Raw genomic sequence first — 14635 nt, 5'->3', positions numbered from 1 at the left:
TTCTTCAGTGGATGTGATTTCCTTCAACTGGAAATCACTAAATATTTTGGATATGGAGGACAAAAACTGCATGCCGAGCTTAAGGATGACTAAAAAAGCAAACACTCTACCAGAACCAAACTGGTGCAAAAGAAAATTTTCCAATAATCTCATTAAGAACATAAAATGATGCCAAATCATGGCATGAAACATAGCTGACTGATATCTCAATATAAATCTATAGATAGTGGGAGAATATGACAATGGAAAATAAGGAAATGGTCCCCTATTACAGAAACATAACAACTGCAACACGGAAATGAAAATTGAATGTTTCCAATTTATTTAAGTTTATACTTATCCTACAAATATCTCAAGAAAGTGACAGGCATATTGAGCGATGTACTCTTTTGCATGATCACATACCAGAACAGGAAGAGAAAGAAAACCTTCAGGTAGAAAAAGGGTCATGGAGAAAGTTCTTGTACAGAAGTTAAGCCAGGTTCCCAACCTGATTCCCGCAACAATCTTGTCCTCGGCAGAGGGGGTACAAAAGGCTTCTTTACCCTTCCAGCTTTTCGCAGTGAATATTTGGACAGTCTCTCCCTTGGAACTTTAGATACCTTGGAAGGCTTGGTAACATAGAATTCTTTTGCAGAATAAACAGATTCCTCCAAGTTTTCTCCACTTACATCCCAAGTAATTCTTGCATCTGACATATCTTCTCTGGCTTTAGCATCTCCTTTGACCTTAACCTTCTCCTCGTGTCTACGCTTAAGTTTTTGGATTGTAGTGGATGGGATAATGTAATACTTCTGGCCAGGCAACAGGCTATCTTCAGGCCATAAAAAGGACTCATGAGGATTTTTGAATACTTCAGGACGTGCGACACACATCCCTGGATATTTTTCCATCAGATGGGATACAGGAACAGCATGTTGATACAGTTCCTCTCGCCCACCTGCATGAACTATCCTCACAGCCATATCCCTTGATTGTGAAGACAAGTCAACAGACATGGGAGCTCCTCTCAAATCTTTCTTGCATCCAGAATCATGGTTGGCATGTCTGACAAATCCAAAGAAATCAGCACACCACTTCAGCATAGCTGGGGATTAGAACGCACCTGATGCAGAGGTTTCATCATATTCTGTTGCATGGGATATGGAGAACCATCTTTGTTTTATGGTAAGTATTCTTCTGCATTACCCACTCTGGATGCCATTTTTGTATTTTATGGCCGGCTTCTATATTTTAGTATTCTCCCACAGAAAGATTGATGAAACCGAGGCATTACACAAGCAACAATGGCATTTTCTTTTGCTCTCTTTCACAAGAATTCCAAAGTTATCCATAAAGTTATGATGATATGACACAAACTAGGTTCCAAAATTTCTAGTCAATTTATTCTCAGAGCACATCAAGCACATCCTTGTGCTAATATCATAGTCCCATAGGCCTGATAATACCTGACGCTGCAGCTTCTTCATTCTTCCACTAATCCAATTGTTATGAAGAACAATACAACCCAGCTTCTTGCAGGCTGATGTCGCATTATTTCTCTCCCATAGCCCCAAGTATGCGCCATTTGGAAAAAGATTTCTGTCCAAGAAATGAATGCTTAAATTTGTCTCAGGTTCCACACATCTATTATCACCCTTACGAGTGGAACCCCCTTTGCCACATAATGTGTCATAGAAACTTGGCTGCTCAGATAGGCCAGAAGTTGCAGCGTGCCTCACTACCTTTCCCAAAGCAGCAATAGTTGGACCATTAGAACGAGCAAAGTAAAAGCCAGAGTTCAAGCGTCTAGGTAAGTTTATAGGCCCTGCAAGGGAACAATACTAGATAAGACTGAGGATGTCTTTTACATTCAGACTAAGGGTTGATAATACTTTCACAGTCCTTTCACAGAGATGCTAAAACACAATCTAGTATTCAATTCAAAGAAATAGATAATATATGTTTTTCTGCATAAACCAGACACTATAGGCAGAAAGTAACATGCAAATACGTTTTTTTTTTTTATTTTGGTAAAAGAAGAGCATGTATGAATTAGAAAATTGCTCTAAAGTTTAACCACTTTGAGCTAATACTTTGTTTACTCCTGACCTAATGATTTTTCCTCTATGCACATGCAGTTCATATTTCTAGACCACAGAAATGATTTGATATTCACTTAGTCTAGTATTAGTGCTATGGCAATAATCACCTGTTTGGTTGTATTCATCAGACTGAACTGCAAGAATGGCAGGATCAAAAGAGGAAAGCAATGGCAATGGATTTCTGAACCAGTATACATCCACATCACTCAAAAGTACATTGTATCCTAGCTTCAGTATCTTTAAAACCATTCTCGATTTCACCTTGGTTACTCTCTGAAAGCATTTTGTTCCAAAGTGGCAGTCATTAAAGCTAATGTTACTTGGAGCTGATGGATCACTGAAGACAGGCAGGCCCTAGAACAAAACAGAATCCTTAATTCCACTAAATCATAGAACAAAACAGAATCCCAGAACAAAACCATTCTGAAAGCAAAAGGTGCCATAAAATTTTGAGGGAGAATGTTCAGAAAAGAACCTCAAGTAGATTTCAAGGGCAGTAAATCATAATAATTACAGAACTCAGAAATGCTATTACGTCTCAATATTCTTTGGGACATAAAAAGAACTCATTCAATTGTACAGGAGAGGAAACAAGCAAACTACCACAACAAACAAGATATTTAAATCATCCTATATGGTCAATCCTTACCGAGAACAAAATCTATAACAGATTCTGTGAAGAGGCAATAGTTTTCAAGCAACAACTTTATTTAATCCACGTTAATCATGTCATAAATTCTTATTTAATTCCAAAATCTGCTTGTGTGGTCTAAGACTAAGTTGTGATATCAAACTAAGAATAACCTGAGGATTAAGCTGAAACATGAAAAAGGAAAAAAAGTGAAACTAAAAAAGAAGTAGAAGAATAAGAGGAAATACCTGCATTATGGAGAACTGATAGGTCTCATAATCAAGTGCACATACCAAAAAGTTCGTAATTCTGAGGCGCCTCAATCTGCAGACCCAACTCATTAACATGTCCTTGTAACTATATCCAGCAACTGCAAGCACAACTGTCCTATTCTTGTCTGCAGTGATGGAAAGGAGTGACTCTAAGGAAAAGGGAAACTTCAAAGTTGTTGCAGGCACTAATCGATCTTTCAGAAAGCAACCTGACATTCCGTTCTGTGACTTTTTCGTTCCAGAAACACAAGGCAAAGTTTTCTTTGACCTCCAACATTTTCCAATGCTTCCTTTCCATAAGCTCATCTTTTTGTAGGCATATGGATGAAGGATATCTTCTGTAGTATTAATAAGAAGGTACTGACCATCACATTTCAAAAGTTTCATCACTCCAGAATAATGAATTTTGTGAAGAGATGATGATCCATACAATGCTGCAAGATGGGAATTGCCATCATATTCCCAACTTCCCTTTTCAATATTAGAAACGATGGAGCTCTTAACTAAACCATTAGACCAACGCCTTGAATCATCCAGAGCAAATATTGAGATGGCCCAACTGGCATCAAACACAAACCTTAATCCACTGGACAATGCCTCGTCAATGAGCCAGTGGTTGTGAACTCCTCTTCCATATAGGAAAGGAGGAAGCACTCCATGATGTAAGGGGAGATCCCCATTGTTCCACGCTATCATCATTCTTCCTTCACAACAATTCCACTGCCAACTTGAGCCAAGTGTATCCTGCAACTGATGAAAGGGACAATGATGTCAAATGAAGTTCTCTCCGGTAGATTATCGATTTTCAATGTGGATTCTGTACCTTCATACCTCCTGAATTCTGATCCTTTTACCATCTTCTTTTAGCCAATATTTCCCATCCTCATCCAGATAGAACGGGAAATTTGATACATTTCGTGGATAAGCAAACAGGAACCAATCATTATCAAGTTCATGAGCATAATTTAATGCCGAAACAAAGTCAGGCAGGAGAATACTTTCCGTATCCATCAAAACATATATGTCAGACGGAAATGCCCGTGACTTTGCCACCATGGAATGAAAAAATGGAACCCCAAGAAACCTATATCATCAACACAGAGCAGAAACCTTTGGAAATTGTGAAAAGCTTGTTACTAAAAGTATATAAATGCTCACCAATTCACAGCTAAAACAATTAAAATAACTCTGAAAAATCATTGAATATGGTTAAAACTTATAACATTTTTATATCATTGTTTATACCAAAAAAAAAAAAAAAGAAGAGAGATCAAACTAAAATGCAGCCAATAAATAAGAATCTAAAGATTCCAATAAGAAAGATAAATAAATTTCTTACGTGAAATCAATATCGGGTTCGACCAAAACCCGGGAACCAAAAGCAGTGGCAAAAGAAGAAGCAGAAGGGTGTTGGCTAAAGAGAATGACTGTGATTTGGGGAGATAAAGCAAGCCATGACAGAATAGCTAGACTTTGTTTAGTCCCTAAAGAACCTGTAAAAGGAGTAGGCGCTGTGAAAATAGTGATTTTGGGAGTGCCCAGGTCGCTGGAGCTTCCATGATTGAAAATTGGATTCTTGGAGAGAGGTAACCTCTGCGTAGCATAAAGGGAGAGAGCAATTAGGAGAATCCCAGATACCCAAACTGACCACAATCCAATCTGCAACGCCTGTATTAACCAAAATGAAACCAAAAAAAAAAGCCATACATTGAGAGCTTGATTTCATGCAGTAAGAACAGGAAAATATTGACGTGAAAAAGAATGGACCTTCATTATAGAGAAGTTTTCAGAATAATGGAAGGCAAGTTTTTGATGGGTTTTGTTTGATTTTCGATATTATAAAGAATGATCAGTTTGGTCTGAACAAGGACAAGAACTGGAAGAGTGAAACTTTAACTGAAAAGGAAGCAAAGAAATGGAAGAGTAACAAACAAAGTCCACAAGGGAAGCACTAACAACAAAGGTTGCGGCACCAACACGGGGAAAACCAATGGGACATGTGAGGTATTGCGTCATTGGAAAGTCAAACCTCCATTTGCCAAAAAAAAAAAAGAAAAAATCGAATTTTGCCTCCCTTGAAAATCCGATTGTAGGCCCATAAATCTTTTACTCCAATTGGACAATTAATTTAGCTCTCGTGTAAAATTTTGCGGGCTTCAGAGTGCATCATTTAGTTCATCATAGGTTAATACGGCTCTCATCTTCCTCAGATGAAAAATTGCACAAAAAGTTCTAAAAAAGTTAAAAGTAAAAAACAGAAAACACCTTGATTTTGGTTTTGCCATTTAATAAGCCAAATTTGAAATCACAGAGAACAACTGGTGGATAAAAACTGAATTACATGAAATGATATATGTTACAACATCTAGAACCAACAAACCAGGAAAGATTGAATAAAAAACTAGGCAAGACGGAGAAATATATTAGGACCCAGGAATCGTTGAATATCTTGCAAGGGTCATTATCATGCCTGAGACTTCCAACCCGAGTCCTCTTAGCTCGGCTTTAGAGCACCCATCTTAATCTCCTCTTCATCATGCATCCATTTGACACATGCACCTCTCTCAATATGACAAGCAGATTTCAAGACATCTCAAGATTAAGGGAACATCTACCTGTAAATATCCCGAACATAAATGTCTTCTATACACTCATAAACGTGTATCAACCAAATGAAACACTTCGTTTCAATCATCTATATCGCCAAACAGGTGATCTTGATCTTGACCTCCTTCGCTCGCAAAAGAAGTACGCAAATTAAATAAAACTAGACAACCTAGAAAGTTGAAGATTCGGAACCCTGATCCCTTTACCTGAGTTGAATGCTGTTGTGATGATGGTTGTGTCTCAAAAACACTGTAATCTGATTCCACCGACTGCATGGTAACATACCTGGTAGTCTCAAAAGAAGAGTAGGGAGAATGCCTGCACTGAAAATGCTTGCTATGTGGTGACCGTGAAACTTTTCTAGAAATGAAAACATACATCATACCGATTTGGTAAGTTAAACATATATAACTTAAGAGAAATGCTCAGCCTTGTGCAGAGTCAAACTTGGTAATAACCAGCCTGTTACATAATTGTTATCTTTTGGTGATATTTAAACGGGAAACTGACCACCTTCAAGCAATAACTAAGAAAGTCCAAAAAGCCAACCCCTTAGAAAAGTGTAAAAAGATAGTGACTGCTGAATAAATCATATAGAACAACCCGAGCTTTGTAACTTTTGATGCATAGCACCATTATTAATTTTGTCAAATTTCCTTATAATTTGCAATGGGAGAAATGCAAAATATATACAGATGGGGAAAAAGAAAATCAAGAATGGTGTGACTATAAAAGTAGTTAAGATAACATATAAAATAAAGGCATAAATTAGTCAAGATAACACATAAAGGAAAGATAATTTTCTGTTTCCCTTTTGTTTGCTTACTATCAAACATTAACATCTCCACAATCACCACCAGACAACAACATTCATATCAGAAATTTGTCTCACATTAGTAGTCAAATTTGCTGATTAACATATCATTGTTCACTATTAAACAAAAAGTAAAAATGAAACAATATGTGAAAAAAAGGACAGAAAAGATAGTAGGAGCCAGGGAGAAAGAGATGTGGCCATATATAGCATAAACAAGGATATTAGTTAGATGCAAAAAAAAGGACAATTAACAGAGTAAAATTAGACAGATGACATATTAAGACCACAATATACAAAGCTCAGCAACCATGATGTTTTTCTTTAAACACACACACACTTGACACACAAACAAGCAGTAACAACAACATATATCTAAAAGGCTGGTGTCACATGTCTACACGTTATCCTTCAGGCAAGACATGAACTTTTCAAGAAAAAAAAAAAAAAACTCAGTAAATAATGTAGCCTAATACTTTATTTTGTCTCTTTATAGTGTTGCTTCCATAGACAATTTAGTCGACAGGTCATACTATATCTGCTTGACAATTGAATATGGTGAAAAATACCCAACCATCTATCGAGTCAGCAAACACGTGTAGTTGACAACACAACAACAATCAAAATTTAAACCAACAAATTAACCTTGTGGAAACCATCCATTAAAACAACAAAAGAACTTGCAGACAAAAAAAGTAAACTACCAGAAGTCCCATTCAAAAGAAAATGATGGGACAATAAACACACCATGAAAGTTAAAGTACATTGTTGAGTACTGGGTAGCATTTGAAACAGGTCAACTTTGTTTCTTTAATTTAAGTTCATTTTATTTACCATGACAGTATTTCCATATGACCAACAAATCCATTTTTCAAAAGTTCAAGATCACAAGGATGAATATCCAAAAGTACCCTTACAATAGAACAGACTAAACCTGCCAAGAGCTCAGGCTGCATAAAAGCAAAACATGAATAAAACTGATCAAGTACTGATACAGTTACCTTCTTCTAGACCTGACAGGTGAAGGTGATAAGTGTTGTTTTCTTGAATGCAACTTCCTGTGATACACAACAGAAAGTTAGAAGCTGCATAGCTCAATTAAAAGACAACAGGAATAAATAATCATTAGATCTCAATGATGAACCTCTTAGAACCAGCTGATGCTTCATCACTTGAGTCATTAGCATGAACACATGACTTGTCTTTGCTGTTTCTGCCTCTATGCCAATGGACAAGGAGTGTCTTCTCTTGTACCTGCTTGAGCTACTTCTATTTTTATGTCTTGATCTATCTTCTTCTTTTGTCCATTATCTTTTCCTGTAAACTTCTTCTTTGGCACTTGCTCTATGAGATCTCTTTGTGTCTTTCTTATCATCCTCGGCATCAGGATGGTTGGATCTTTTTCTTGAAACAGATTCTTTAGCTCTGCCCCCAGTTTTATGCTCTTTTGTTCTCTCTTTTGAGCCATTTCAATCTTCTTTGTTTTGCTTTCGAAGCCTCTCATCCTCTCTCAGAAGATTCTCATCTCCCTTCTCATCTTCCCTGCTCCAACTAACCTCTAACTCCTTACCACTACCAGGGTCTTTCCCAAAAGAACTCTTTCTACCATCAAGTCGATCATTCTTATCTGATTTTACTCTTGTTTCCCTGCCTTGAGATTCAGATTTTGTTGATTTTTTACCGGTGCCTTTGTCAGGCAGCTCAGAATCAGATCTTTTTCACCCATTCTCCTAAAGTATCATTCATCCCAGAACTATTATTTGCATCTTGCAGTTTTCCGCTATTATAGTTAATTTCATCTCCATAAACCACCTTGGAAGAAAATGACTTTTCATGGTTCCTATCTGCACTGTTATCAGTAGTAGTGTCACTATTGTTTTTTGACCTCCTCACATCACTTCCAAAATTCTTTTCAACTTCACTTTGTTCATCAAGTAACACCTGTGAATTGCCATTCTCTGACGCATCATTTTCTTGCAAAAGCTTCTTAACGCTGAACCGTACAACAGTAGCATAACTCCTTGAATCTGAAATCCTGGAACTTTGAAGTTCATCATTGTCATCTGCATCCCCAGAGGCATAATTTGCAAGGCCCAGCACATTGCCATGGGAGCTTGAACTAGATTTTTCTCCAACACCTGCAGTGTTTGGTTCCTTTGCTTCACCTGGGACTAGTACCCTTGCAGAAGCCTTAGAAGTTGGAACCGGAGAGGAAGATCGCAATACCTTGTGATTTGAAGCAACAGTGTTGCCGTCAACTGCAGTTCAGCAGTAGTCAAAATACAAATGGTTAAATTGAAAGAAAAGATGGCACCACAAACAAAATATCAAAGACGAAGTTAGCAGACTTCAGTATTCACATAAGAAATATAGAGAAAAAAAAAATTCAAAGACCAGCATTCACTTACCTACTGTTGAGTCATCTTCATTTACAATTTTGGTAGCAATTTCATCAAACAGCTCATCTATGACCTGGTCAAAGGCATGAAAATTACATCTATCACAAAAAAACATTAATATGAACAACCACAAGTGCTTAAACAGAAGCAACCTTTAAAAGGACTTGAGTTAGTACTTTTTTATTTTTTTTGGTTAATAGTGGCAGTTCTAGACGCTTCTACATAATCCTTCATAGAATAAAAATGTCGGGGTCATGTCTCAAGGACATCAAAATTATTATGAGAAAACTCATCCAAGGCACTCTGAGATATCAAGTTAAAGGCAGAAACAGATAAAACCTCATCATCATCCTCTTCTTCAGTTGATCTAGAAGAATCAATGCTTTTGCTATCAGCTTGATCACTTTTAGCCAAGGATTTATCAACAGCGTCATCCTCAATGGATGGTGTTTCCTCTCTAGAATGATCTAGAGAAGACTTAGCTATAGTGGCTTTGTTCCTTGATATTCTTCTTTAAGCCAATCAGGCACAGGTCCCTGGATAAAATTCCATGAGAAGAATGCAATAATAATATCATGAAAGATTTCATATTTAACCACTGTAAAGGATGCATTACCTTTTTTGGTCGTTCAAAAATGGTTCCATACATATCACCAGCAAAGGCTGTACCAGGATGAAGTTGAGCTCCTGTAGCAAGACCAAAAGGAGCACTGGAAGATGGAAAGGGTGGCTGAAAACTTGGACCAGGAAACCTTGGAAATGAAGGTGCTGTGTGCCCAGAAACAGGGGAAGATACTGACAATGGATCATGCTGAAAAATGAATATTGTATTAGCATACTAGAACCTGGGGAATAAGTCAGAAAACTGACAAGGCTTGGAGCAAAACCAGTGGTCCTGGCAGAAGAACTGGAGGATAAACTGAACCAGGTGCTAATGGAGGAGTCCAAGAGTTAATTGAAGATGCAGCAGCAATAGGGTCAATGCCTCTCACAGTTCCCATTGATTCATGATGAGCAACATGGTTGAACTGCATCTGTGAGTCATGATCATTACTAAACCTAGATGCAAAATCTAAAGGCTGATCACTAAGATCAGCTGCAGGATCTGCTGTCTGACTGCCATACATGAAGGATTGCTTATTTGGCACTGATCCACCAACCTAGGCAGTGGAGGTTACATATGACACACAGCCTTTTGAGCTGATGGACTGGGCAAGGGCAAGGGCAAGGGCAAGGGCAAGGGCTTATATGATTGCTCCTTTTGATTAGCAGAATTTTCCTTCCCTGGCATTTAAAAGAGAAGTCAAGTAGCAAACAAAACAAAATCAGGCATCCTAGCAGCCCTTTGGCGGTCATTCAAATGAAAACCCAAATTTCTGCGCTTCTCCTATCTACTCTATAGAAGATATTTGTTCACAGGCAAGAGTAGCTTAATAGAGAAAAAAACTTCACTTAGATCTTTTCACCAAAAAAGAAAAGAACTTAAACTTTAGTATTATCATAACTCAATCCTAAAAACATTATGACTATACTTTTCAGCAATATGTAGTTGAAATATCTCGTAAGTACATGATGAGCCTTCCAGAGTTGAGAATCCTGATAAACTGTCAGAACAATTTCAATTCAATGCTTTTGACACTTTAGGTTCAACTTATAAAAATCTCTAACAGTGTGCTTGGCTGGAGGAGTAGATGAGAGTAGAGTGAAAGCCGGCAAAAGGTTTCTGAGTTTTTTTAACAGGGAGAAGGGAGTTTTGTTTTGGAGATGAATTAAATCCCTCCAAACCCCTTCAAATCCTCATATTTAAATTCCATAAACAGGAGATTTTGAACATATAGTATTTTTCACCTAATAGCTTTAGCTTTTTACCCTGAAAGTTGTAATTTTGTAATATCTCATATTGGGAGGTATACTGGCAATATTAATTGCATAGAAACTTCCCACTACCTAGTTCTCTACTTTCCTCACATTAGAACTCAATTACTTTATCAACAGTCAAACACAAGGTAAGTCGCCCATTTGATTTTCAAATTTAAGCATTAATTTTATCAGATCAAAGTATTCGGCATCTGATATAGCAACCACAATGTAACGCAGATATATTGCCCTATAAAATATATGCACTCTTGGGCAACTGTTAAGCTTAAATCAAAATTTTCTGCTCATTTCGTAAGACATATTGCACAATCTAAAGCCTGCAGTTTGGAAACTTATAGCAAACTAAGCAGCAAAAAAAGAAGAAACCCACTAAAGTATCTGAGAGCTCAAGAAGTAGTTCAACAAATTTCCAAGTGTTATCAGTGCCTTTCTAGTTTTCTCATGCATTTATAAACCATAAGCTTGTTTCCTCCAGAACAGAACAAGCTACAACAAGAAGTACTGTCTTTACAAGTTTGTTAACAATTATAAATTCCATTTCCAGGCACTTCTAATTACTTAGTAAATCTGCAGGAGGAGAAGCTATCCCTCATGCTACGTTAGCTAAATCAGTGAACACATAATGATAGTGCCAAGAAATGAAACTTCAGTACATGTGCCATAAAACTCAATGTCATTGAATAATCTCCAACAAATTTAGTAGATAATTTTAGAGAAAAAAAAAAAAAAAGAATACTAATGATCTTTTAAAAAATGGTATAATCTTGGCAAATTGTAATATCTTGACATAATCTAGTATATACATTGATCTAATTTAATAGTTGTCAAAAGTCTAAAAATGGACCAATATGAAAATTATTGATACAAGATAACACTCCGGATAACAGGGTACATCTACATAACTGTTATGGATCAATAAGAATAAATCATACATGAGAATTAGTTCCAAATTAATTACCATTTGCCAAGTTTTATTTTTTTTTCCTGACGACAAAGTCATTGTGTTGACCATCAAAAGGTGATATCATACTCAAAAGCAATCAATCAAAGAACCAAGTACATCTTTTAGTGCAGCTCCTTTGTCAACTAAATATTTGTGGCCAATTTAAAGTGATAAAAAGGACATATAAGAATATAGAGCACAAAACATCCTTCAAGTAACTAAAACTAATGAAAAGAATGACTCTCATTAAGAAAACCAACTTTGAGAAAGAGATAACATTAGGCAATGGTCCAATATTAGGTGAATTAACTACATAACAGTAAACAAACTGAAACTAGCATCTTTTATTCAAAAAAAAAGTGAAACTGAACTTTTAAAAGAAAAGGGACAAGGAACTAGGAAACAACCCTTTCAGATCATACATACATACATACATACATACATATATATATATATATATATATATATACAAGTCAGTCACACAATCATTTCAGATAGGCCACATACCTTATACATCATGAGTTTATCCTACTTAAAAGTTCCTGCTTAAAAGAGGAAAAAAAAAAGAATTCAAAAAAATAGAATAGAGTAGGAAGTGTGGTCTATAGAAGCAGTTCTTCAGCACAAGCTTCAAAAGCAAGTTCAATTTATTAAGTAAAATTATTACCTGAAACAAAAGAATATCTATAAGATACCTCCTGCAGATGAACAGATGAACCGGCAGGAAAACTTTCTTGGTAAAGAAATCCACCATTCGGATCTGGAGCTGAAGTTCCATCTCCAACACCTTGAGGTAGATGACCATCAGGAATATATGAAGATGATCCAGAGCTGTTAGACAATGTCTCATTAGGATAGTTGTTGGTGGTCAATGAGGAGATGCTGCCGGAACAAGGAACTGCTGATAGCTAGAAGTTGGCAGTGACTGTTGAGCATCCATAATATGAGAATCAACAACTTGTGAATATGGATCATGAAAATGATTTTGTTCTTCTGGCCTGCCAACTGAAGCAATTTGTGATTGCATCAGCTGGTCCTGCATGGCAGCCCTAGTGTTTGCCCATTCTCTAGCTTTGGCTTCCCAATCCTCCACATTGTTGTTAGCTCGAACAAGAATATTATTGCAAGCCAAATCCATCATCACCAACATACAATAAGAGAAGCATAGGTTCAGATTAACTTTCAATACCAGGGTCACATGGTTCGTTTAGGCAGCATAGCAAACAGAAGTTTACATTATACATACTGCAATCAGCAATTTACATCATGATGGATAATCATTAATTAATCAGTAGAAAAATTGCCATCTCACTCTAGGTTTTAGTCGGTACTAACTAAAATACATTCTAATAAGGACTAAGGACTGGTCATGTTCTATTTAACTATAAACAAGGAGGTCAACATTGAATTACAAAGTTAAAAATTTTAGTTAGAGGATTATTATCCTATAAATCGGTGGTGAAGTTAAAACACCACAAGCATATTTGTATACATGCCACATATCCACTAAACAAAATATGTCAACTAGGTCATTCAATCTACTTATTTTCTTATTTACAATTAAAGATATATGACAAGGATATAAGCTTGTGGAACTTTTAAACTTAAGTGCAGATGTATAAGTAGTTAAATTAACATGCACCAAATTGATAAATCTACTCTTTGAATCTAGACGATAAGAATCCTTAAGAAAAACCCTGATATAACATGTAAAAGGAACAGCCCTAAAAATATGGAAATAACGATCTAATTCTATTGAAACCGATGAAAATAGGGCTAAATATCAAGGGGGAATGAAACAACAAAATGTGATTGATACCAACCTTGGTGATGAGACAAATTTGGATTGCTCCATTCCTATAGAATGAAAATAGTGTTAAAAGAAAAAGGTCGTTTGATGAACCAAATAAGCAGCATTTTACTATACACAAGAAATAAAATTAGAAAATTGGAAATTACCTGATTGACGTGAGAAAAAGAACGGGGAATCTGCGCAGGAGGCAGGTACGGTCTAGGGATGGAGGAGGTGGAAGGAAGTGGTTACTAAAGTTATGGGGGTGCGGAGGATAAGGAGGAGGAATGGGTGGAGGATAAGCAGAATGATCGGAGTGAGGAGGTGGACACCACTAGGAAGGCGGTTGTTGAGGGGGTGGAGTAGAGAGACATTGGTTGTGATGTTGCTCGTACTGGAATTGGTTGGAGTACCATGATCCCTGAGTTGGTGGTGCACCTGCTCTGGGAGGTGGCGGTGATGGTTGGTGGTGGTATTGGAGTGGGGATTCGCCGGGGGTGGTGGTTTCAAGTAGCGGTAAGGTTGTTGTTGCTGATATGCGTCCATTGGCTATAGCATTTTTCTCGTTTTAGGTCTTTGATTTCCAACGATTATAGGGAGGGTTTGCAGCAGAGGCAGTAAGTATACCATGAATTACAAGATGAAGGAAAAATCAGAATATGAGAAAAGGTTTTTTTTTTTTTTGTTCCCCTTTCACGGAAGAGGTGTTGGGTTGGACCCAGAGCCGTATCAAATTAAATTTGAATTTGGATAATAAGTGAATCAAATTCAAATATTATAATATTTAATTTAAATAATTTATTAATTTAATCAAATTTTTATATTTAAATTAAAAAATTAATTTTTTTATATATTTATTAATTTATATTTATATTTAAATTTGAATACAAATAATTAAATTTGAAATTGAAAATAACAACTAAGCTTTTTTCATTTTATAAGCAAACTTAATTAAACAAATTCAAATGACTTAATTTTTATATTAAATCCAACTCAAATTTAAAAATTAAAATTCAATTAAATTTAAATAAAATTTTGAATAGAACTTAAACCGAATTCATTCAGCTCGATTCTGTTAAGCCTCTATGCGATTATGACTACCATCCCATGACATAAAGATGGGAGAAAATTTTACATTACGCGTCTTTCATTCCGTGTGGTGTGGTGACCAAGTCCCCAACTTTCTCTTTTTCTGTTTTTTTTTTCTCTTAACCA

General features: G+C 36.4%; 2 protein-coding genes and 1 pseudogene across 5 annotated transcripts; all 3 read right to left on the bottom strand.

Annotated features, from left to right (window-relative positions):
• Positions 1-121: 121 nt before the first annotated feature.
• On the bottom strand, positions 122-5169 carry LOC111287298 (beta-arabinofuranosyltransferase RAY1-like). Of its 3 annotated transcripts, none has more exons than XM_089759926.1 (6): positions 4695-5169; positions 4327-4580; positions 3819-4071; positions 2964-3737; positions 2192-2438; positions 122-1807 (listed from the first exon to the last, which is right to left on the bottom strand). In XM_089759926.1, exons 3-6 carry the CDS (start codon positions 4041-4043, stop codon positions 1359-1361), a joined length of 1695 nt encoding a protein of 564 aa, XP_089616052.1. In that variant the 5' UTR covers positions 4044-4071; positions 4327-4580; positions 4695-5169; the 3' UTR covers positions 122-1358. The 3 variants fall into 3 exon arrangements, with proteins under 3 accessions (XP_089616052.1, XP_089616053.1, XP_089616051.1); XM_089759927.1 differs by having other exon boundaries at positions 3819-4097; positions 4327-4655; positions 4755-5169; XM_089759925.1 differs by having other exon boundaries at positions 4327-4655; positions 4755-5169.
• LOC149519341 (uncharacterized) lies at positions 447-1085 on the bottom strand. Its single transcript, XM_089759928.1, has one exon. The coding sequence runs from the start codon at positions 1083-1085 to the stop codon at positions 447-449; it is 639 nt and encodes a 212-aa protein (XP_089616054.1).
• A 142-nt stretch (positions 5170-5311) lies between the features above and the next one.
• On the bottom strand, positions 5312-14152 carry LOC111289006 (uncharacterized; annotated as a pseudogene). The gene is made up of 11 exons (XR_016341717.1): positions 13588-14152; positions 13452-13485; positions 12296-12732; positions 9695-10091; positions 9424-9618; positions 9147-9343; positions 8960-9035; positions 8817-8880; positions 7553-8666; positions 7410-7466; positions 5312-5954 (listed from the first exon to the last, which is right to left on the bottom strand). The product of XR_016341717.1 is annotated as an uncharacterized LOC111289006 (transcript).
• Positions 14153-14635: the final 483 nt, after the last annotated feature.

This window comes from Durio zibethinus, chromosome 4 (genome assembly GCF_047325235.1).
Source record: "Durio zibethinus cultivar Kanyao isolate XHJ-2024 chromosome 4, ASM4732523v1, whole genome shotgun sequence".
Lineage (NCBI taxonomy): Eukaryota > Viridiplantae > Streptophyta > Magnoliopsida > Malvales > Malvaceae > Durio > Durio zibethinus.
The sequence above is the reverse complement of the archived record's forward strand: the minus strand, read 5'-3'. Positions and strand labels throughout refer to the sequence as shown.